The 23184-nt window shown below is 40.2% G+C and overlaps 1 protein-coding gene across 1 annotated transcript in view; it reads right to left on the bottom strand.

The window, feature by feature from the left end:
• The window catches only part of si:dkey-288a3.2 (protein phosphatase 1 regulatory subunit 37), a 244370-nt gene that overhangs the window by 125310 nt on the left and 95876 nt on the right, over positions 1-23184 (bottom strand). The window contains exons 10-11 of the mRNA XM_039741206.1: positions 10464-10593; positions 7074-7240 (exon numbers count right to left, since the gene is read on the bottom strand). Of these exons, the coding sequence (XP_039597140.1) occupies positions 7074-7240; positions 10464-10593 (297 nt within the window). The remainder of the gene's footprint in view (positions 1-7073; positions 7241-10463; positions 10594-23184) is intronic.

Raw genomic sequence — 23184 nt, 5'->3', positions numbered from 1 at the left:
CTACATTTAAATTTCATTTTTAACATACACATGATATGAAATGCTCTCAGTTTCTTGTTTTTACTCGAGTACCATGCCTACCAGCCCAGCTCACTGTAACTTGGACACTGAAGTATTTTGAAATAATGAAATGATTCTAATTATCTGCTCTCTTCTCTCTGAAAGCATTCAGGTCTGAACAGAGTGTGCTTTGAATGACTGACAGCGCATTAATAAATATGTAAAAAACGCATCATAAAACACAGAAGCATTGCTGCATATGGCAATACAGTATGTGCCATGTTCTTCCTATTTTCTATTAAAAGTACTTCACCTGGAACAGAGCAGAGTTTACCTCATGTTTGATGTGGAGGGAGGAGGGCACGGTGGTGTGGTGCTTCATGCTGCCATCTCCTAGCTGGATGACCTACTGTAGGGTTTCATCTCAGTCCTACTCAATGTTGTAGTGGAGTTTGCATCTTTTTCCAGTGTTCATGGGAGTTTTTGTCGGGCACTCTCAAAGACATTTATGTTTTGGTCACTGATGGCACTAAATGTGATATTTATGTATGAATGTGTTTAAAATGGACATTCTTTTCAGCACTGATTTCTCATGACTTGATAATGGAACAATGAACGTTATGAAGCCAGAGTCTATTTTTATAGGCAGCACTGAGCTACCATGCCAAACAAATTGCTACAAATGTACTGTCAGGCTGTATCAGGCCAGACTTTTTACTCACCTGCCTTCATATAGGAAACTAGCTGTCCCAGTCCACGATTCAGAATTCCACAATGCCTGTGACATCAAAAATGGCATGCTCACTCAAAGGCCTGATACTCAACACGCTCATTCTAAAGAATTTCTCGCATGTACTAATAAAATGCTTTCCAATTTCACATTTAAAAAGCTTATAGAGAAGGTGCTAATTCCGTTGGGGCACCTTGGGGCTGATGATCTGACCATGGAGGTCTCAAACTTGGGTTCTTGTGGAATTGGAATTTGTTATTTATTTAAACAATTTTTTTCTACTCTCATTTTGCTACATCAATGCTTAATGGACTTTGTGACAGATAGAGGGTGCTATCGTCCTCTTGAACCCTCGGACAATACGTCAGACACCAGGTAAAAGCCCAATAATTCATTTTATTCGGACCAATAAGTGCAGAAAGCACCCTCCTCTCCACAATACTCATAAACAATACATAATTACTAATCGATAAACCAATCCACCACTCCCAGACGTGTCGCCACCCTTCCACACAGCTCTGCTCAACATCTGGGATTTCCCATCGTCCTTTTATATTGTCTGACCCGGAAGTGTGTCGTAGGCAAAGCGACAGGGGACATGACGTACTTCCGGGACGAAGAAGAGGACTTTTTATCTTGACCCGGAAGTGTTTCCCATCCTTCAGTCCATGTGATTTCCTATCAAGATAGGGCACATATGACTCTCTGGGCCTCCCTGCAGCGTCCTCTGTTGGCCCCTGTGGTATCCAGCAGGGCTGTAGGGGAAAACTCCATTGTCCATGATTCCCTGCTGGTATTCGGGGCACCTCCATGCTGCAGGGAGAGCTCGACCTGGCGGTCTGGGGGTATTGGCTGGGATGACAAGCCGGCCATAGACCACAACTTGCATGAGGTTAGTACTTCCTCTATCATTTTTTTAATTTTTATATTTTTGTCTATTTATATGTTCCATTATTAAGCTATTAGCTGTGCTACCAATCTAAGATGTGTTGATATCTAAGTAATCAACGTAGAATTCAGCATTAACATTTGCATTGCACCATGCAATGCATATTTCTTTGCTGTATGCCATTTGGTATGGGATTTATAAAGGCAGTGTTAATGTTTACGACGTGCCATCTGTTGGAATGAGAAATGCAATGCATATATATCTGTGATGTGCCATACATGTAGGATTCAGAAAAACAGCATTGATGTCTGTGATGTGTCATCTTTTGGAGTGACAAATGCAATGAATTTTATTACTAAAAATGTTTGTCATGTGCCATCTGTTGGAATGACAAAGACATAGCAACCGGAAGGACAAACACCGTTTAATTAAGGTGGATAAGGTCATTTTCTCTTTTGCTTCGGTTATGTTTGTGCTGTTTCTCGGGAGCAGCTAAATGAAATAACAGTGACCAGGCAATGTTCTAAACCAGAAAATATGTCCAAACTTTTGCCTAAGCTCAAAATGCTAACCAGAAATCTTAGTCTAACAGTTAAATAAGAATAATCAAAACTACAGTGACGTTTAAGTAACACACACACTAACAAGGAGGATTTGTTTCTGTTATTATCTGTAAACTCAGTTAGTTAAAAGGTGAACATAATGCTGACCTTTTTAACCATTGATCCTTTAGTATTGTTAATAAAGGGCAGAATGCAGAGGATCATTGTCAGCACCAAAACAACCAGGAGATGATTGAAAAACAAGAAATTTCGGTCAAAAGAAAAGCAAGGGGCAGAATCCCAGAGAAGCCAAATTAAGAACAAGTAACCAAAATCAAAATGCAAGAGTAAAATCGAAAGACAGAATCAGAAAAGGGTTGTAACAGGGCGCAAAACAATAAGGCTAGCACAATCTTGGAATTAAAGCTAATTATCCATATGAAGATCAAAGGTTTTTGCTTCCACTGGGGAAAAATGCATAATGCAATTGCTGACATATTTATAGTGAAACTTCCATCATGTCATCAGTGTGACAATCAAGTTCATGTGAGCTTGAAAACGGTGTTATGGTAAACAAAGAAAATTAAGACGGAACTGAAAATCAACTATTAATGATAAAAATAACATCAGGAATTAAATCCTCATGATTGAATACTTCAAAATAGGCACAAATATAGGTTTCAACAAAAATGAATGCCACATGTAAACAAAATAAAAAATAAATAACGGGGTAAAATGCGAATTATAGATTGTTAATTGTAGAATTAGAATTAGAATTAGAATTAGAACAATCTAGACGAGAACAGGCCATTCAGCCCAACAAAGCTCGCCAGTCCTATCCACTTGCTTCCTCCAAGAAAACATCAAGTCGAGTTTTGAAAGTCCCTAACGTCTTACTGTCTACCACACTACTTGGTAACTTATTCCAAGTGTCTATCGTTCTTTGTGTAAAGAAAAACTTCCTAATGTTTGTGCGAAATTTACCCTTAACAAGTTTCCAACTGTGTCCCCGTGTTCTTGATGAGCTCATTTTAAAATACAAGTCTCGATCCACTGTACTAATTCCCTTCATAATTTTAAACACTTCAATCATGTCACCTCTTAATCTTCTTTTGCTTAAACTGTAAAGGCCCAGCTCTTTTAATCTTTCCTCATAATTCAACCCCTGTAGACCTGGAATCAGCCTAGTCGCTCTTCTCTGGACCTTTTCTAGTGCTGCTATGTCCTTTTTGTAGCCTGGAGACCAAAACTGCACACAGTACTCAAGATGAGGCCTCACCAGTGCATTATAAAGGTTGAGCATAACCTCCTTGGACTTGTACTCCACAGATCGTGCTATATAACCTAACATTCTGTTAGCCTTCTTAATGGCTTCTGAACACTGTTTGAAGTTGATAGCTTGGAGTCCACTATGACTCCTAAATCCTTCTCATAAGATGTACTCTTGATTTTCTGACCGCCCATTGTGTATTCAAACCTAATATTTTTACTTCCTATGTGTAATACTTTACATTTACTGACATTAAATTTCATCTGCCACAAATCTGCCCAAGCCTGTATGCTATCCAAGTCCTTCTGTAATGATATAACGGATTCCAAATTATCTGCTAATCCACCTATCTTGGTATCATCTGCAAACTTGTAGGTACACTTTTGATAAATATAAAAGCAAATGAAATGAATTCTCATGATTTAGAACCTATAATAGGACTCAGAGTCAAGAAACATTAGAAGGAGGTCAGAAATAAATTAAAAATATTCCCAGATCATAACAAATTATTTGGCATTTGGTAATGTTTGTGACATGCCATTTGTTGGAATGAAAAATGTAATATGTTTTATTGCAAATGTTAACAATAAATAGGGGCAACTGAGTGTAACTGCTAGGCGGACAGAAATAGATAAATAGATAAATATAAATATATCCATCCATCCATCCAGGGGTCTGCTGGAGCCAATCCCAGCCAACACAGGGCACAAGGCAGATACCAATCCCGGGCAGGGTGCCAACCCACCGCAGATATAAATATATATATATCTATATATATATCTATCTATATCTGTATATATATACTGTATGTATATATATATATATCTATACTAATAAAAGGCAAAGCCCTCACTCACTCACTCACTCACTGACTCATCACTAATTCTCCAACTTCCCGTGTGGGTGGAAGGCTGAAATTTGGCAGGTTCATTCCTTACAGCTTCCTTACAAAAGTTGGGCAGGTTTTATATCGAAATTCTACGCGTAATGGTCATAACTGGAAGCAGTTTTTCTCCATTTACTGTAATGGAGATGAGCTTCAACGCCGTGGGGGCGGAGTTTCGTGTGACATCATCACGCCTCCCACGTTATCACACATAGTACATAGAAAACCAGGAAGACCTCAAAAAAGCGCTGAAGAAAACATGCATTATATAATTGAGAAGGCAGCGAAACAATAAGAAGCGAGCGAGTGACATATACAACCATATTCATGAGTTCTGCTACTTGGAAACAAAGCACGATGTAAACCTACACTTTAAATTAAGTTCATAGACAGGCTGCGCTGGCGTTTGTAATTTAGTGCCTGCCCATATAAGGCCGTCCGTCAGCGGCAATCCAATAGCAAACTGCCATGGGTAAATATTCACGGGTGAAGGACTGTGCTTATGGAGAGGAAGATGAGATGGTCAGGGTGGTGTTTGACACAAACTCAGCGAAACTGCGAGAGAAAGTTTTAAGTGTCTATGGTAACATTAAATACAGCCACGGACATAGCACGAGATGGCACCAGCACAGCTGGGAAAGTGCACAGATAAAAAGCAACAGTTCCAAAGAGCGCTGAACAAAAACCGAATTACACAATTGAAAAGGCAGCAAAAAATATGAAGCGTCTGATACTTACAAGCATATTCATAAATCCAGCTACTGTGGAAACAAAGCACACGTTGGAAAAAGTCAATGTCCCGCTAAAGGAAGACAGTGTAAAAAACCCGTGCATGCAGTGTGTCAGGTCTCAGATAAAGAAGAAGACGAGCTGTTTATTGATGCAGTAAGAAACGAATCGATGAATGAAACCTGTCATCTTTACAACGATTGACAAACACGGAATGTAACTTGAACACAACACATCCTACAAATACGAGCCTGATTGAAAGAAATAATGATAATCAAATCCTTGATGACAGCAACACTCAGTAACACTCACAAAACAAATACTGTATATTGACAGTCATGTTACGTTATTTTTAAAATGTTCCCTTTTCTTTTTCTAGCTTTTTTAACACACTACTTCTCGCTGCGATACGCGGGTATATATATATGTATATATATATAACCCGATCTACATACTCGAATAATGGATACTTTATTCGCCATCAATGATTGTTTTGGTAAAGCCATACTCAGTGTATTCATTAGATGAACTGTAAAAAGTAAGAGCGAGGGAGGATGACTCATTGAGGCATGCAGGCTGTAGTGCGATCAACTCTATCTGAATTGCGCGATCACATTTGAAAAATATATCTTTTCAAGTTCTATTTAGTCCATATGTGTCAAACTCAAGGGCAGGCCACATCCGCCCGGTGTAATTATATCCGCCCGAGATCATTTTATATACTGTATTATTGTTATTAATGGCCCGGGTATATGAAGCGCTGGTAACACAATAAACTACAGATCCCATAATGCAGCGCTTCAGCTGCCTTGCCGAACACTTACCGCTTACTAGAGTTATTGCGCACTGAGTTTGCACGGCGCTTTGGTGACTTTGAAGAACAAAAAAAGTCCGTCTACATGCGGCTCGAACCTTGTGCATGTTTGGTAGCACATATCTGTGTGAGAAGCTCTTCTCAGTGATAAAGACTAACAAAACAGCACACAGGAGTCGCCTCACTGATGAGCACCTGCAATCCATCCTGAGAATCTCCACAACACAGAACCTCACAGCAAACAGAAACGAACCTGTGGCCAAAAAAAGATGCCAGGCGTCCAGCTCTAAAATGACATATGAGCAAAGACAACTGAATGATTTGATTTGTTATTGCACGTAAGAGCGGAGTCAACTGTTTTAACAAACAGCGTATTGCACTGATCTGAAATAGCTGTGTGTGTATATATGTAGATATGTATGTATATGTATATATATGTTTATATATGTGTGTGTGTATGTATGTATATATATATATATGTATATATGTGTGTATATATGTAGATATATATATATGTATGTATATATGTGTATATGTATAGATATGTATATATATATGTTTATGTGTGTGTGTGTAAATATATATATATATACAGTATATATGACAACAACACTCATCACTCACAACAGTGACAAAACAATTACATTGACAATCAGGTTACGTTATTTTCAAAATGTTTCCTTTTCTTTTCATTGCTTCTTTAACACACTACTTCTCTGCTGGCTGGTATTTTGCTAGTTTATATATATATACAAATATATATAAATATATATATATATGTATACTGTATATATATATATATATATATATATATATATATATATATATATATGTATATATAGATGCGCAGATTATGTGCAATCAGAAATCAAGAATATTTCCAATCAGAAAAGCTGGGGATTCTTGGATTTTTTAATGCATCACAGCAGACAGAATGACATATCTAGAGACAAGGTAAGACTGGACAGAGGCAAACAAATACTCTTCGCTCACTCACTCACTCACTCACTCGCTCACTCGCTCACTCACTCACTCACTCACTCACTCACTCACTCACTCACTCACTCACTCACTCACTCACTCACTCACTCACTCTCGCTCGCTCACTCACTCACTCACTCACTCACTCGCTCACTCACTCACTCACCAGAACAACTGGTTGATATCCACTCCAGATGTGTGTAATGGAACATCATGCGTTATTACAGCTTACCTTCTCTTCTTTTGGAGTTCTGTCAAGATCAACCCTGATCAGTGATTTGTTTATTCGAAGTGCAAGAGAGAGAGCCATGAGACCCCCGGCTCTGAGCAAGTTTCTTCGAACATCCAGTCTCCGGATGCATCGGCTTTCAGCAATGAACTCGGCCAAAGCTACAGCACCTGCACCTCAAAGAGGAGAAACTGGATTAGCAAAGCAAGTCCAAAGTACCAACACTTACTTCTGTACTGGTATGCTGTACGTCTTTGTAGTTTCTTTAGTTACTTGAGTCCATCTTACATCACTGATTAAATAGCATTATCTTATACAGTATATTTACTAATGTGTCACCGCGTTTATCAATCAGGCAATTCATGCAGTGACATCCAAAGAACCGCTGACTTATTTTCTTCCATTTTACGTTTGTTCTGTATCATCTATAATTTTACCAAATTGTGTGTGTGTGTGTTTTGGTTTAAACTGACATCCCATACACTAACATTTCAAAGCTTTTCTGCTACATGCCACCCCCCCCACTATTATAGAATGCCACCATCAAAAATGATAAACTTTTAAAAAAACAAGTACACACCAGTCTTACAAAAAAAAAAAAAATCATTCTTGATTCTAAAGTAAATTGGAGAAGTGTAGTTAAATTTCATTGCTTAATACATCAGGTTCCTGCAGATACTACAATTTTGCAAACTACATGGGGTAAAAGATTATTTATATACAAATCAACAACATGCTTGAAGCAGCTGTGTGATCAATATCAGAATTTTCTGGTACATATCTGCCTGAAAATCATTTAGAAATAAAAGAAAAACAATCTATAAAAACAATAATTTTGCAAAAGCAAATGAAAATTGAACTTTACTGTTTTGAAGCAGATTTAAAATGCATTTTGAAACTTTTTGTTCATTCAGACATGACTGAATCAGCCATTTTTCTTTAGCACTAATTTAATTCTAGCTTTTTGCTAAGTATGGTGTGTAATATACATGCCTACTGAAATCTCCTACCGCTCCTACGTAGCTTTCTGCACTGTCACCCAAAATGATTATGCCATCCATCCATCCATCCTCTTCCGCTTATCCGAGGTCGGGTCACGGGGGCAGCAGATTGAGCAGAGAGGCCCAGACTTCCCTCTCCCCGACCACTTTTTCTGGCTCTTCCGGGAGAATCCCAAGGCATTCCCAGGCCAGCTTGGAGACATAGTCCCTCCAGCGTGTCCTGGGACTTCCCCGGGGCCTCCTCCCGGTTGGACGTGTCCGGAACACCTCACCAGGGAGGCGTCCAGGAGGCATCCTGATCAGATGCCCGAGCCACCTCATCTGACTCGTCTCAATGCGGAGGAGCACCGGCTCTACTCTGAGCTCCTCCTGGATGACTGAGCTTCTCACCTTATCTTTAAGGGAAAGCCCAGACACCCTGAAGAGGAAACTCATTTCAACCGCTTGTATTCGTGACCTTGTTCTTTCGGTCATTACCCATAGCTCATGACTATAGGTGACGGTAGGAACGTAGATCGACTGGTAAATTGAGAACATTGCCTTATGGCTCAGCTCCTTTTTCACCACGACAGACCGATGCAAAGCCCGCATCACAGTGGATACCGCACCGATCCACCTGTCGATCTCACGCTCCATTCTTCCCTCACTCGTGTACAAGACCCTGAGATACTTGAACTCCTCCACGGGGCAGGATCTCGCTCCCAACCCTGAGAGGGCACTCCACCCTTTTCCAGCTGAGGACCATGGTCTCGGATTTGGAGGTGCTTATTCTCATCCCAGCCGCTTCACACTCAGCTGCAAACTGATCCAGAGAGAGCTGAAGATCATGGCCTGATAAAGCAAACAGGACAACATCGGCTGCAAAATGCAGTGACCCAATCCTGAGTCCACCAAATCGGACCCCCTAAATGCCCTGGCTGCGCCTAGAAATTCTGTCCATAAATGTTATGAACAGAATTGGTGACAAAGGGCAGCCCTGGCAGAGTCCAACTCTCACTGGAAATGGGCAATGCGGACCAAGTTCTGACACCGGTTGTACAGGGATCGAACAGCCCCATACTCTCGGAGTACCCCTCACAGGATTCTCCGAGGGACACGGTCGAACGCCTTTTCCAAGTCCACAAAACACATGTAGACTGGTTTGGGCAAACTCCCATGCACCCTCTATGTGAGTAATTATCTTAAATGTAAATAATGGATGGCATGGTGGTGCATGGGTTGCCTTGCTGCCTCATATTCATGTGCCTTTGCAGGTTTTTCTGGGGGGGTTACTCCATTTTTCCTCCCACACTCTCAAAGACTTGCAGGTTAGGTTAATTGGACGTTCAGATTGGCCACTGTGTGAGTTTGCCCTGTGATGGACTGGTGCACTGTATTTGGCTGCTTCCTTCCTTGAATCCAGTGCTGCTGGGACAGAATTTGGCCATCTGTGACCTTGAATTGGATTAGGTGAGGTTGAGAATCAAATGAGGTGAGATCGATACTCAAATATTGAAGGGTATATTTTACTGCTTACTTACTAATACTTAAAAACATTGCCAAGAAGACATCTTTTTGTTACAATCTTTAAGTAAGTGAAACATTAGGGACAAGGGATAAGTTAACCAGTGGGTCAGTATGAATGCATCCATCAATCAATTCCTTTCTTTTTCTTCTCCCTCTTCATTCTAATCCAACTTCTATGTGGGGTTGATGTGCTTGATCAACCTTCTCCAAACAGCTTGGTCCTGCACCATCTCACCAGTCAAGCCCTTTTCCTTCTTTTAGTTCATCCTTGCAATTTCTTTTTAACCAGTAGACAGAGTTTGAATCTATCCCTGTGTCCTGAGGTACAAATAGGGTTACCATCTCTCTTGTGTGTCATGAAAGGTGACCAAAGAAGACTGGCATCAACAAAGGCAACTGGCTGTCACAATATACCCTCTAATGCAGGGACAATTGGCAAACCTGGGTGACCCCAGAAAATGGTTATTAAACCAGCTGAGAGAGGGAGACCGGGTTCATATCCCAGCCTGGTCGCCATCTGTAGGATGTTTCCATGTTTTCTCCACGTCAAGTTTGTGTTGTTTTTTCCAAAGAATGTGTTAATCAAGTTCACGAGGGACTCAAGCTGGCTTGATGTGAGTGTGTTAATGAAGGGGCCACGCAATGGACCTGCAGTGGCACCCCATTCAGGTTTGGATCCATCTTGGTCCCCTGAAATGCTGGAATAAGCTCTGGTCCCTACAGCATTACAAATGGTTTTGGTACGTTTAGAAAATGGATACACAGTATGCAGTAGATCAATTCAAGTTAAAAATGCAGCAGAGAACAACGGTTGTAATATTGACTTGACGTTGCTAATCCTTGATCATTTTTTACTAAATCACAATGACATTGCTGTATATTTTACCTTCACAAGTTAGTCTGGTAGATGCCAATCCAAGTTTCTGTACTGACTGGTTGATTATCAGAGAATCTTTTAGCCTCTGAATTCCTTCATTTCTGAGGGCATTTTTGCCCAGATTCAGTGTCTCAAGATTCTTGACACAATACTAGGAAAAAAAAAAGGAATGATGGATGATATCTGTGAAATTTCCTATAACAGAGAGAGTTTATGTATGCTGGATGTAAATTCACTTAGGAACACAAGCAAAATTCCATTGAATTATTATTATGACATAAATTTGTAATCCACTAATGTCTCTATTCAGACTGGTCTTAAAAGACTGACCCTGAAAAGGCATGCACTGTTATTTCTCTTTCAGAAAACATTAGAATGGTGCAATTTGGTGAATATTTCTATTATGTTCACTCATTCATGTCCATGCATTCCAATGCCTGAAATACAAAGGGAAGCAGCAGTCAAGTTATTACTTATTGAGTACTTTATTGAGGCATGTCCATAAGACAGACATGAAATCAATTACATCTGCGTTTAACCATTCATGTTTTGGTCAAAGTAAAAATAAAAAATATTACCAGTAAAAGAGAAAGTGTTAGAGGAGCTTTTCTTAAAACACTGCCCCTTGTGAAAAAGCAAATTTTAGATATTTGAGTTCAGACCAAACCTGTGTAAAGAATATAAAGTTCACTATCTGGCGTAATGCACATTTACAGCACTTTGAGCTACTTTTTGTATGAAAATGTGCAATATAAATAAATGTATCCATCTAACTGTTATGTGCAAATATGTCTAATGGATTAAGCTGATGCCACTCTCACATACAGCCTCCAAATTAGGATGTAAAAAAGATCTAGAGTTTGATGACCAGATGTGAATTTACACAGAATTTGGGACAGAAAATGTGAGGGAGACAGACAGACAGACAGACAGACAGTCAGTCATCAACTGAAAGCAATGCATCTGCAAAATAACACATTTCCAATAAATCATTCAACCAGTACTTAAAATACATTATTCCCATTCATAAAAGGTGTCTATCTATCTATCTATCTATCTATCTATCTATCTATCTATCTATCTATCTATCTATCTTTATGTTCCTCAATAATACCATACAAAATGTATATGTAGTTACTTACCATCTAAAACCGCTTTTGAATATCATTTAAGCTGAATATAGTCATTTATGCTATAGGAGACATTTCACAAAGAGTATTTCTATTATCAATTAGTTGATCATTGAAAAACAAAAAGAAATAGATGGAGATGGGGTTTCCAATATCAGATAGATAGATAGATAGATAGATAGATAGATAGATAGATAGATAGATAGATAGATAGATAGATAGATAGATAATGAAAGGCACTATATGATAGATAGATAGATAGATAGATAGATAGATAGATAGATAGATAGATAGATAGATAGATAGATAGATAGATAGTGTGGAAAGCAGCCCGGACACAGACAGGCAGACACCATAGATTGACTACCCAACACACGTTTATTGTACATATTCTATTTACAGTGCAGCACACAACCCAATAATCCCCCAAAGTCCAGGCCTCTCAACAATGCCTTTACCTCTCAGGTTCGCCTACACTTTCCTCCTGAGCTCTGTCCTTCTTACACCCAACATCCAGCCATCGAATGGAGGGAGGTGGCCCCTTTTATACACATCTGGATGTGCTCCAGGTGCCTCCAGATGAGCCTCCCCCGCCCCTTCCTGGTGTGGCGGAAGTACCGACTGCACACCTGGAAGCACTCCGGGTGTCCCTGGTCTTCTTCCCCGCAGCACTTCCGGGTGTAGTGGAAGTGCTGAGGGCCAGGGCTCCACAGGTATTGGGGCACCCTCTGGCAGTTACCATGGATCCCTATAGGGTTGAGTTTCTAAGCTCTGTTCCCATGGTCCCCAAAGCCACCAGAGCAGTTGCCCCCTCGTGGTCTGGAGGGGATGTAAGCCTTACTCTAGTCCTCCTGGGTATCCCAGCTGGGTACCACACAATAGATAGATAGATAGATAGATAGATAGATAGATAGATAGATAGATAGATAGATAGATAGATAGATAGATAGATAGATAGATAGATAGATAGAAAGATAGATAGATATTAAAGACACTATTAGATAGATAGATAGATAGATAGATAGATAGATAGATAGATAGATAGATAGATAGATAGATAGATAGATAGATAAGAAAGGTATTGTACAAATAACGAATAGATACAGCAGTACATATAAAAAGAGAAACAGAAAGGCACAATAAGTAGATAGATATGAATAGCAGTATAAGATAGAGAGATAGATAGTAATATATTTAGCAACATTTGCCAAATTTATAGCACTCTTGGGAATAATAATTTTGGCTGAATAATTCTTTATCATAAGATATCGATACTGAACAGGTGGAACAAATTAGTTCAGTATGTAATTTCATTCATTTGACATACAGATGTACATCATTTTATTCTAGTTTTTTAATGTCCTAATGTCATCTGTGTCCAAGATTATTCCATTGAATTTTGCCTGTATTTCCATATTGTACTGTTGAATTAGATCAGTAACACAAACTATCGAAAACTGTATGTCTCTGAAAGAAAACCAAATGAGCACCAGCAAATTGGAGATATGTAATAATAAGTTAACATATTTATAGCACAGAGTTAGTTTAGGGCTGATTCCGTGTGCATCTGCAGAGGTAAAAGGGTTACAAGTTATTTCCCTGGTGAAAATGAAAGAAGGTTAAAGACACAACTTTTCGGCCATTTAGCCTTCATCTGGATTGTAATAGGAAAAAAATGAGCAAGTAACATAAAGAAGAGGGCAAGGGTGGAGAGATTAAAGAGTTAGCTGGGCATTAGGACCTGGAGAAATGTGTGATTCCAGGGTGAAAATGAGCTTGGCTTGTTTGGTGTGTCTTTGAAAAGTGTCTTTGAAGCCCTGTGAAAGAGCTCAACCAGGGAGATCAGAGTGGTTGTGGTCAGGAATGTGAAGTATTCCACAACAAGCTTGGTAAGGTTTTTAATTTTAACTACTCGAATGTGCTCCCTGTAGAGCTCTGCTAACCGTCTCTCTGTTTCTCTGTGGCTACACAGTTCCTACAAGAAATTCAGTAAAGAAGACTTTTAGACTGACAAGAGGCCATTTGTTAATATTGCTTTTACCAGAGGGACCAGACACAAGGATATTGTTGGTGACATATTTACAAGTGACACATCGGCCCCAGCTACAGCTGAAAGTACCTGGTGGGGAATGTGGTCCTCCACTGCGTAGGGAGTTAGAGGGGAGAAGTTTTAGTAGGGTTAGGTGGTCAACAGAAGGAGATTAAGTGAGGGTTATTAAAAAAAGGCTTCTGTGGAAGGATCAGTCTGCAAAATGGGTAAGTTTTGCTTGATGACCAATGGGAGAGATAGAGTGGAATGGGATGAACAGTGGGATGCAGGTTTCGTTATCAGTGTTCCTCTAAGAGTGGATGTTACGAGGTACACTCCTGGCTTACTTGAGGGCCCTGTCCACAAGATCTATAATATGTGCTGAAAGTAATGTTAACATAACTTAACATTCTCACACCCACTCAATTCAACTCATAATTTCCAGTAGCATCCAGACCATGGTGAGATCCAGCCTTGACCACCAATGCACAGGCCAACACCAGAGTCAGTTTAAAAATGGCACTAAATAAAATGTTTGAGGATACAAGGTGAAAGCTGCAGTATCTGGGAGAAAAAAAACAAAACACAGAGACATATGCAAACTCAGTAAATAGAAAATAACTAGTGTTGGAGATGGCTGGGGTGGTGACCCGGCTGGGATGCCCAGGAGGACCAAAGGAGGGCTTGCGCCTTCCCCAGACCATGTGGGGATGACCGCCCTGGTACCTTTGGGGGCCACGGGTACAGAGCTTTAAGGCTGAACCCTGTACGGGCCCGTGGTCACCGCCAGGGGGCGCCCTATGTCTTTGGAGCCCTGGACCTCAGCACTTCCGCCACACCCAGAAGTGCTGGGGGAAAGATGAGCAGGGACACCCGGAGTGCTTCTGGGGATGCAGCCGGCACTTCCGCCACACTGGGGCGTGTTGGTGGGAGATTACCGCAACACACCTGGAGCACATCCGGGTGTTTATAAATATGATGACTTGAGTCGGGTAGAAGAAGGACAATGTCTGGGAGGAGGCAAGGAGGTGGCCTGAAGGAAAGGAAGGCACTGAACTGTGAGGCCTGGACTTTGGGGACTTGGGGGACTGTGAGCACTGTAAATATGACAAATAAATGTGTGTTGGGTGACATGAACATGTCCGCCTGTCAGTGTCCGGGCCGGCTACCACACTAGGCATGGGATTTGAGCACAGGATACTACATCAGAGAGGTCACTGTAAAACCAAAAAATAATATTATGTTCTGTTATCTTTTAAAAGTACATTGAAATACTGTACAGTATATTAAATATAACAATTCAGTGTTTCAGGAGCTGGAGTCTCAGCAGCATCAGGCTCAAGATAGAGACCAACTCTGGATGCGCACCACACAGCCAATAGTAAAAAATTAAAAATACAAATAATAGCATGACATATATACACAATAGCAAGACACCAGCATAAGTAGATTACGGCATATAATTCTGAAAAGATTAATATTTATTACATGCAGAAGTAATCATTTGTTCAAAAATGGCCACACTAATGTTAGGCACTGCTGATGGTGGTGAGTCACTGACTAGAAACATTCAGCAAAATACGAGCAGGGATACCTCATCCAACTCTTCAGTTTCATCCCTGCATTCTTGGACCTTTGGTAGCCTCCTCTGCAGCGAATTTGTCATTCATTCACTTGCACTTCACATACATTCTCAAATTTCCAGTGCCACTTCAAAATTAATTTGTGCTGCTCAAGAGTTGAGCAGACCTCCATTATTTTGTATTTCACTCAGATTAATGAGTAAGTTGTCTCAGCTTTTAATTATGAGTAATGTCATACGTTAAGTACACGCCACTCTAGTCAGATGTATATTTATTTTGGGTTCTACCTAGAGAATAAGAACAGATATTTTTTATGTAGACACACATATGATAATGCAGACAGAAGTATCTAGTCTCTTGGGTGTGAATTTCCCCTTGGGATTAATAAAGTATCTATCTATCTATCTATCTATCTATCTATCTATCTATCTATCTATCTATCTATCTATCTATCTATCTATCTATCTATCTATCTATCTATCTAATCAAAGCCCAGACTAAATATTTTTACCTTATGGGAGGAGAGACTTGCTGCCTACATTTTGTTGACATAAGTAACTTCTGTAGAATTCTGTTTTTTATTTATGTAATTATGTCATTCATTTTTTAGTTTCATTTTTAGGTATGTACTAGCCCAGGGGTGTTGAACCCCGGTCCTGGAGGGCCACAGTGGGTTCAGGTTTTCATTCTAATCATTTCCTTAATTAGTCATCAGTTTTTGCTGCTAATTAACTTCTTTTGCCTTAGTTTTAACTGACGTGACTCAGACCCCTTTAGTTGTTTCTTTTTCCTTAATTAGCAGCCAAACAATAATGAGAGACAAAACAAGACCAGCTAACCTGTTCCCATCACACAATAGCTGAAAAATAAAGAAAGGTGAAAGTCTCAGTAAAACAGAAAATGAAGAGTTTTGGAAATGTCTACTATGGCAGAATGAGAGCAGCAACAAGCCATGGAATTAAATGACGGGTTCAATTAAAAGCAAGAATCAGCATCTCATTAAGAAATTGGTTGGAGTTTGAATCCCCAGTTTAAATGGTCATCTGTTAGATAGGTAGATAGATAGATAGATAGATAGATAGATAGATAGATAGATAGATAGATAGATAGATAGATAGATAGATAGATAGATAGATAGATAGATAGATAGATAGATACTTTATTAATCCCAAGGGGAAATTTGCTTACTCCAGCAGCAGTATACTGCTAAAAAACAATATTAAATTAAAGAGTGATAACAATGCAGGTATAACAGACAATAACTTTGTAATGTTAACGTTTACCCCCGAGTCGCATAGTGTGGGGTCTCCTCAGTCTGTCAGTGGAGCAGGACGGTGACAGCAGTCTGTCACTGCAGCTACTCCTCTGTCTGGAGATGATCCTGTTCAGTGGATGCAGTGGATTCTCCATGATTGACAGGAGTCTGCTCAGCGCCCGTCACTCTGCCACGGATGTCAAACTGTCCAGCTCCGTGCCTACAATACAGCCTGCCTTCCTCACCAGTTTGTCCAGGCGTGAGACGTCCTAATTCTTTATGCTGCCTCCCCAGCACACCATCGTGTAGAAGAGGGCGCTCGCCACAACTGTCTGATAGAACATCTGCAGCATCTTATTGCAGATGTTGAAGGACGCCAGTCTTCTAATGAAGTATAGTCGGCTCTGTCCTCTCTCGCACAGATCATCAGTATTGGCGGTCCAGTCCAATTTATCATCCAGCTGCACTCCCAGGTATTTGTAGGTCTGCACCCTCTGCACACAGTCAGTCAGCTCAGATGATCACGGGGTCAATGAAGGGCCTGGGCCTCCCAAAATCCACCACCATCTCCTTGGTTTTGCTGGTTGTTTGCTCGTTTCACGTCTCATTTCTGTTTGGCTGTCATTTAGTGAAGAAAAGAAACAATTCGGGGGACCGAATCCTTAAAAACAGGGCTAAAGAAAAGACGTTAATTAGCAGTGAAAACTGGTCACTTATTATGAAAAGGGTTAGAATGAAAACCTGCAGCCACTGCGGCCCTCCTGGCCTGGAGTTCGACACCCCTGTACTAGCTGACCCGCCATTGTAAAAAGGGTTAAGGAAAGAGAGTAAACCCTTGTGTGCTTTTTAAAATGGTGACCCTGTTGTTCTTGCTGGCTGTCTCATTCGTCATCCGTACTATTTCTCTATCAATGTCTGTGCTCTTGTGACTCGAGAATTTGTTCCTTTGCAGGTCCGATTGGATTCAGAAATTGTGGTGACTCCTTGTAGGGTGGAAACCTTGAACACTGTCATGGCTGACTCGTCCTCCTAGTTCAAGGTGGACAGTTCGTAGGGCTTGAATTATAAAGAAAGACTGACAAAGCAGGACTTAAACAACAGCCCTTTGATCCTCCTCTGTGTGGCGCTGCACTTCCACTCTCTATCAAACCTCATCCAACACTTCCCGCAAAAGCCCAAAATACTCCTTTTTTACATTAGAGTAGAAAGAAGCAGCACACGGTGTTGTTGTACAGTTAGGTAATGTTACACTCTGGTCATTTTGTCTGCTACTCTGGCTTTAGTCTGTTAGGATGTTTCACTTACTCTGAGCCAGCAGGTGGCGCTGATGTGAAAACAGTAGCACACAGAAAAAGAAAAAAAAAACCACAGGAACCCCCAAAGGGCCAAAATTATGGATTTGAAAGTGGTCTATCTTGTCTGTATGGTCCTAGACAGCAAAATTTAGTCCAAATTGGTCAAAGGGTGTAACATTTATAGAGAACAAACAGACAGAAAGATGGAAATTCTATTATATATATACAGTGGTACCTCGGTATACGTCTGCTTTGGAATAAGTCCAACTTGGTATACGTCCTGTTTGGACACAAAAAATTTTGCTTGGTATACGACCTTTGTCTGGAATACGATTCGCGTGCTAACCTTGTTTACCTCTCTTGAGACAAAGCCACGACTGCCCACGAGCGTTAGTGCGCCAGTTGCTAGCATTCAGTGAACAACCCGCGCTATAACTCTCTGTGAACTTTCACGTGTGTGGTATAGCGGGTCCACAGCTCCTGTCAAAGTTCAACTTTAAAATAAATAATCACTGTGCTCGCAGCTTGGTGAGGGGGCGTGGTGGTTGTGTGGCTGAAGGATGTCAGGGCGATTAGCGATGTGGGCGTTTCTCACCAAAGTGCACTTGTGAGGGACCGTCCGCATTCATGATTGTTCCTGGGGCTGCTTATCTTGATAAAAAGAAGCGTGAGTCGGCTAGAAGGGGAGTAAAAAGAAAGAACGGATGCGCGCGAGAGAGCGAGAAAGAGAGCGAGCATGGATGAAGTGGCTGAAGCAGGCAGTGCGAAGGTCAGCTGCAAGTAGGGCGACTCCCCAGTTGGGAAGCAGGCACCGGGCTTCTTGTTTTTTTTTTTTATTTTTAAAGAATGCTTCCTGCTGTAATTTAACTTCGTTGTTTTTAAGAAGACTTTTTTCTATTGTTTTTAACCTCCACGTTTCACTTCTGATTTTATGGATTATTTATTGAAACTTTGGAGACTGCACTTTAATTTGAACACCTTGTTTTGTTAATTGTTTTAATAAAAGCACTTTGCACTTTTCACCATCCCCTTGCTTTGTTGTTACCGATGAGGTTAGCAGCGAGGCACATTACCGGCGGTGTAGAATTCAAGGGCTCCCCGGCAGAAGATGGGAGCATACAGCAAACCTGCATCGTCACAACGTGATTTTGTGTTTTTTTCATGTAAATTTGAATTGATTGTTGAAAAGAATGAAGGTGGCATGTGTATTCGGGACATGGCTGCTGCATACCGTTTACCGAGAACGACGGTATCTACGATTGTGAAAAACAAAGATGTTATTAAAAAGTAAAGTGAGGTAAAATTGTCATTTATTTCATCTAATTGCTTTTGTATTTATGTATTTTAGTATTAAGCAGTGTTTAAATTATTTTATACAACCCCATCAATGTATAATATGCCAATAGCAATAGGATTTTTTTTTTATGGGAACGGATTAATCATTTTCCCATTATTTCTTATGGGAAAAATTTGTTTGGTATACGTCCTGTTTGGTATAAGTCAAAGGGTCTGGAACGAATTATGGACGTATACTGAGGTACCCTTGTACTAGCAACTGGGAGCCTGATCGAATCGGGCTACAAATTCTACGTTTGTGAAATCCATACTTTCTCTGCAAAGAATTATTTGTTTTGTTAAGTCCTTGAAATTATTTTGTTATCGTGGCACTGATTTGGGCTTAAAATAGACCTTTTCCGTCGATGTAATGAAGAGCTTCCTGTTTAAACTGGGCTGCGAGATGTGAACTCGGCTCTTCCATGCACCTTATTTGATTTTTTCCGTCAAACAGATTTTCAAGCCAAACCGTATTTTACGACTCTAATCAGAGTCGGAGTAATAATTATGTTGGCGTGGTCATTTTAGATCTGAGATCGGCTCAAATTTAAATAATGACCGTTGTTAATACCCAGCCGTCATTACTCAGTTTGCCAATAGATGTCAGAAGGACGGATGCCAAAAACCGAACTGCCCAAAGATAGATTTTGAAGTACCAAGCAAATGGCGATATGTTCTAAATTACTTACGGTTCCGGAGCTGTCGAAGGGTTTAAGCCAGTCGACGATGATAGTCCTGGAAAGTTACGCCCCACCAAACTAACGATCCAAAAATCAACCAAACTTACTGTTATCTGCTCGAACCAACACCGACTTACTAAACTCGGCTGTCCAGCGGCGTCACTGAAGTGTTCAAACATTCTTAGCCAATCATGCAATACTGCGTCCGCGTTTACCACGTTATGTTCTAACTACAGAGGCAGAGTCCCATTGCATGGTTCTAACTTGTATTGAGTCGAGGTATTGACGTGAACACCATACATATGGGGTATTGACGCGAGTACCATACATACAGATAGCATCAAATTATATATAAGGATAGACATACAGTATGTCGAAATGTGCTTTTGTATGTTGCTCACTGGATCAAAGCAAATGTCTAATTGTGGATAATAAATGTCACCTAATCTCTTCATGTCTTTGAAGCCTTGAATGCACTTTCATGGATTTCCCCACCTCAGAACAATAGACACAGTCCTTGATAGTGAGGATTTCTGGTTTAGGAGAGGAGTAAACCCCATAAAACTGACAAATGCAAGGCCATAAATCGGAACTCACTAATAATAATTCTTTGCATTTATATAGCACTTTTCTCATTACTCAAAGCACTCAGCAATTGCAGGTTAAGGGCCTTGCACAAGGGCCCAACAGAGCAGAGTCCCTATTGGCATTTACAGGATTCTAACTGGCAACCTTCTGGTTACAAGTGCAGATTCCTAGCCTCAGAGCCACCACTCTACCACCTTTCCTGCGTGGTGAAGTACAATCAAGAGTCATATTCTAGAATGGAGACAATCCAGCCATCAAGATGAAAGTCCAAGCCTGATTAGGGATAGGCACTAACATCATGTTGACACTTGCAGACTGGGAGCAAACCTAAAGTCCACACCCTATGTGACAATAGGAAGTGACAGAGATGTGCTGTTTATGAGCAAAAGCAGTTCATTTTGAAGATGTCACGGCCCTTTAAATACTGCTCAGAGTTGGAGTATGGACTTCCAGGGGCACTGTGATACAATCCACATCCCAAAATCGACACTCCTGGGAGAGTCTGGTAACAACCCCTGGAATAGTTTATAACAGGTTGTAGGGCCCAGTATTTGGTTGCCACCTAACCCCATACTGATTCTAAGTTCCCAGCTGGTCAATGTGTGCGCAGTTTTTGCATGTTGTGTGCCTGTGTAGGTTTTTGCCTGGCCAGGAGAGTTTTCTCCTTCCATCCCAAACACATGCACATTAGGCACTTCATGAGAGTTGTGGAGGGGATGCCCTTCAATACACTGCAACCCTGTCCAGAACTGATTCCTGCCTTAGGCCTGATGCAATCAGGATAGTCTCCAACCCCTCCTTGACCCTAAAATAAGTGTATTTGAATCAATGAAATGTTATTTCATTTGAAAATGAAGGTGCATAAACAGAAGAAATTAAAGTGCAAGAATAAAGCCGGCTTGTAAAGAAAGAGTAACTTCAGTCTTTAACAAAATTCAGCTTTTCTAAGCAGTGTAATAATGAGTTTCTCCCCAAAAACCAGCAGGCAAAGCCTTCAACAAAACAAGCTTTAGGAATAAATGATTTTGGCAATCAGGAAGAAAAAGTGGATTCTGTGCGACTAAGGTTACGCTGTGTGTGTTTACTAGGCGTGCAAGCAAAAGGGGCTCTTGATTGCTAGGAAACAAATCAGCCCAAATTGGGACGCCACTAGCAGACACCCTAGAAGCCTGAAAATTGTCTTATCAGAATCATTCAGTTTTCTGAAACTGCAAAGCCTGATTAGCAGCTATATAAGCCACGAATGGCAGGAAAAAAACCTCAAATCCCAAAGTCATAGTGCAGCATTGCAGAACGAGATGTTTTAAGCTTCATCATTTAATCAAACTATAAAGAGAAATAAATGGGTGGGAGGGTCCATTCTTTGTTTCGGTGTACAGTACATGGTGATTAATACCATAACACTGTAAACACGGTGCAGACTCTGCAAGGAGAGTGTATTTTTATCGTATATTCTTCATCAACTCTGAATATTTAGGCTCCTAATGTTTTATTTTTATTTTTTTGTTGCTGTTGATGTGCTACATACACTGCTCCATAGCCTCAAGGTGAATCTCAAAAATTAATATCTTGCCAGGATTATTTATCCATTACTAATAATATGTACATATTTAGAATGTCACTTAGCATTTAAAGGTTGGCTTTAAAAAGTTTAGAGTATACAGTATGTGACACTAATTTTGCTACGTTTTCACTATGTTTTAGTGATTAACGTGCTTAACTTGCTTAAACCAGTTTCTAAATAGAGCTATTATTATGAAAATGCTTTCATATAAACTGTTTAGTTGAAATATTCATATTCAGTTACATTTTTGCTCATCAAAAATGGAATTATTAAATTCCAGCCTGGTGGCTGCCCTTGTGGACTTTGCATGTCCTACCTACGTCTGCATCTGCTTCTCTTTTTACTGTATGTACCTGTCTCATTTATGTAAGTGTGCACTGTTGACTTTTTAGTGTACTATGTAGGCATTGTTTTTCTTACCTAATTTAATTTTGTTTTTCTTTGTGTGTGATTACTTGTAAAGCATACGAACATAAGAGACCATTTAGTCCATCAAGCCCGTTGGTGTAGCTAATAGCTAAGCTGTCTCAATATCTCATCCAGATTCTCCTTAAAGGTCATCAAGGTTTCTTCTTCAACTCCATATCTCAGTAGTTTGTTCCAACGTCCCACAACTCTTTGTGTAAAGAAGTGCTTACTAGTTTCAGTTTGAAATGCACTTCCCCTTAATTTCCACTGATGTCCTTGAATATGTGATTACACTTAAGCTTAGCAGTAGAGTGTTGTACCATGTTAGCCATAGATCGATACAGGAGAAAGTAGGATGAAATGACACCTTTTATTGGCTAATCAATGCATTTGTAATCTATTTAGTTAGCCAATAAAAGGTGTCATTTAACCTTACTTACACTTAAGCTGAAAGAATGTTGCTGGATCTACTTTATCAATGCCTTTAAGGATTTTGAAGACCTGGATTAGATCACCACGGTGTTTCCTCTGCTTGAGACTAAACAGGTTTAATTCTCCGAGCCTGTCAGAGTAGGACATGTTCTTATATGATGTCCTTACATTGATGGATTAAAGGCCAGCAGTCCACATAACCATCATCATCAGATTCTTCCATTAGAACCCTGAATACCATGAGGTCACTTATTTTAGGTAGAATGCCTAGAGGGGACTGGGAGGTTTTGTGGCCTCGGACCCCCTGCAGATTTTTTTTTTCTCCAGCCATCTGGAGTTTTTATTTATTTTTTTTTCTGTCCTCCCTGGACATCAGACTTTACTTTTATTCTATGTTAGTTAGTGTTCCCTAATTTTAATTATTTATTCTG

The sequence above is a fragment of the Polypterus senegalus genome, chromosome 18, assembly GCF_016835505.1.
Source record: "Polypterus senegalus isolate Bchr_013 chromosome 18, ASM1683550v1, whole genome shotgun sequence".
Classification (NCBI taxonomy): domain Eukaryota; kingdom Metazoa; phylum Chordata; class Cladistia; order Polypteriformes; family Polypteridae; genus Polypterus; species Polypterus senegalus.
The sequence above is the reverse complement of the archived record's forward strand: the minus strand, read 5'-3'. Positions and strand labels throughout refer to the sequence as shown.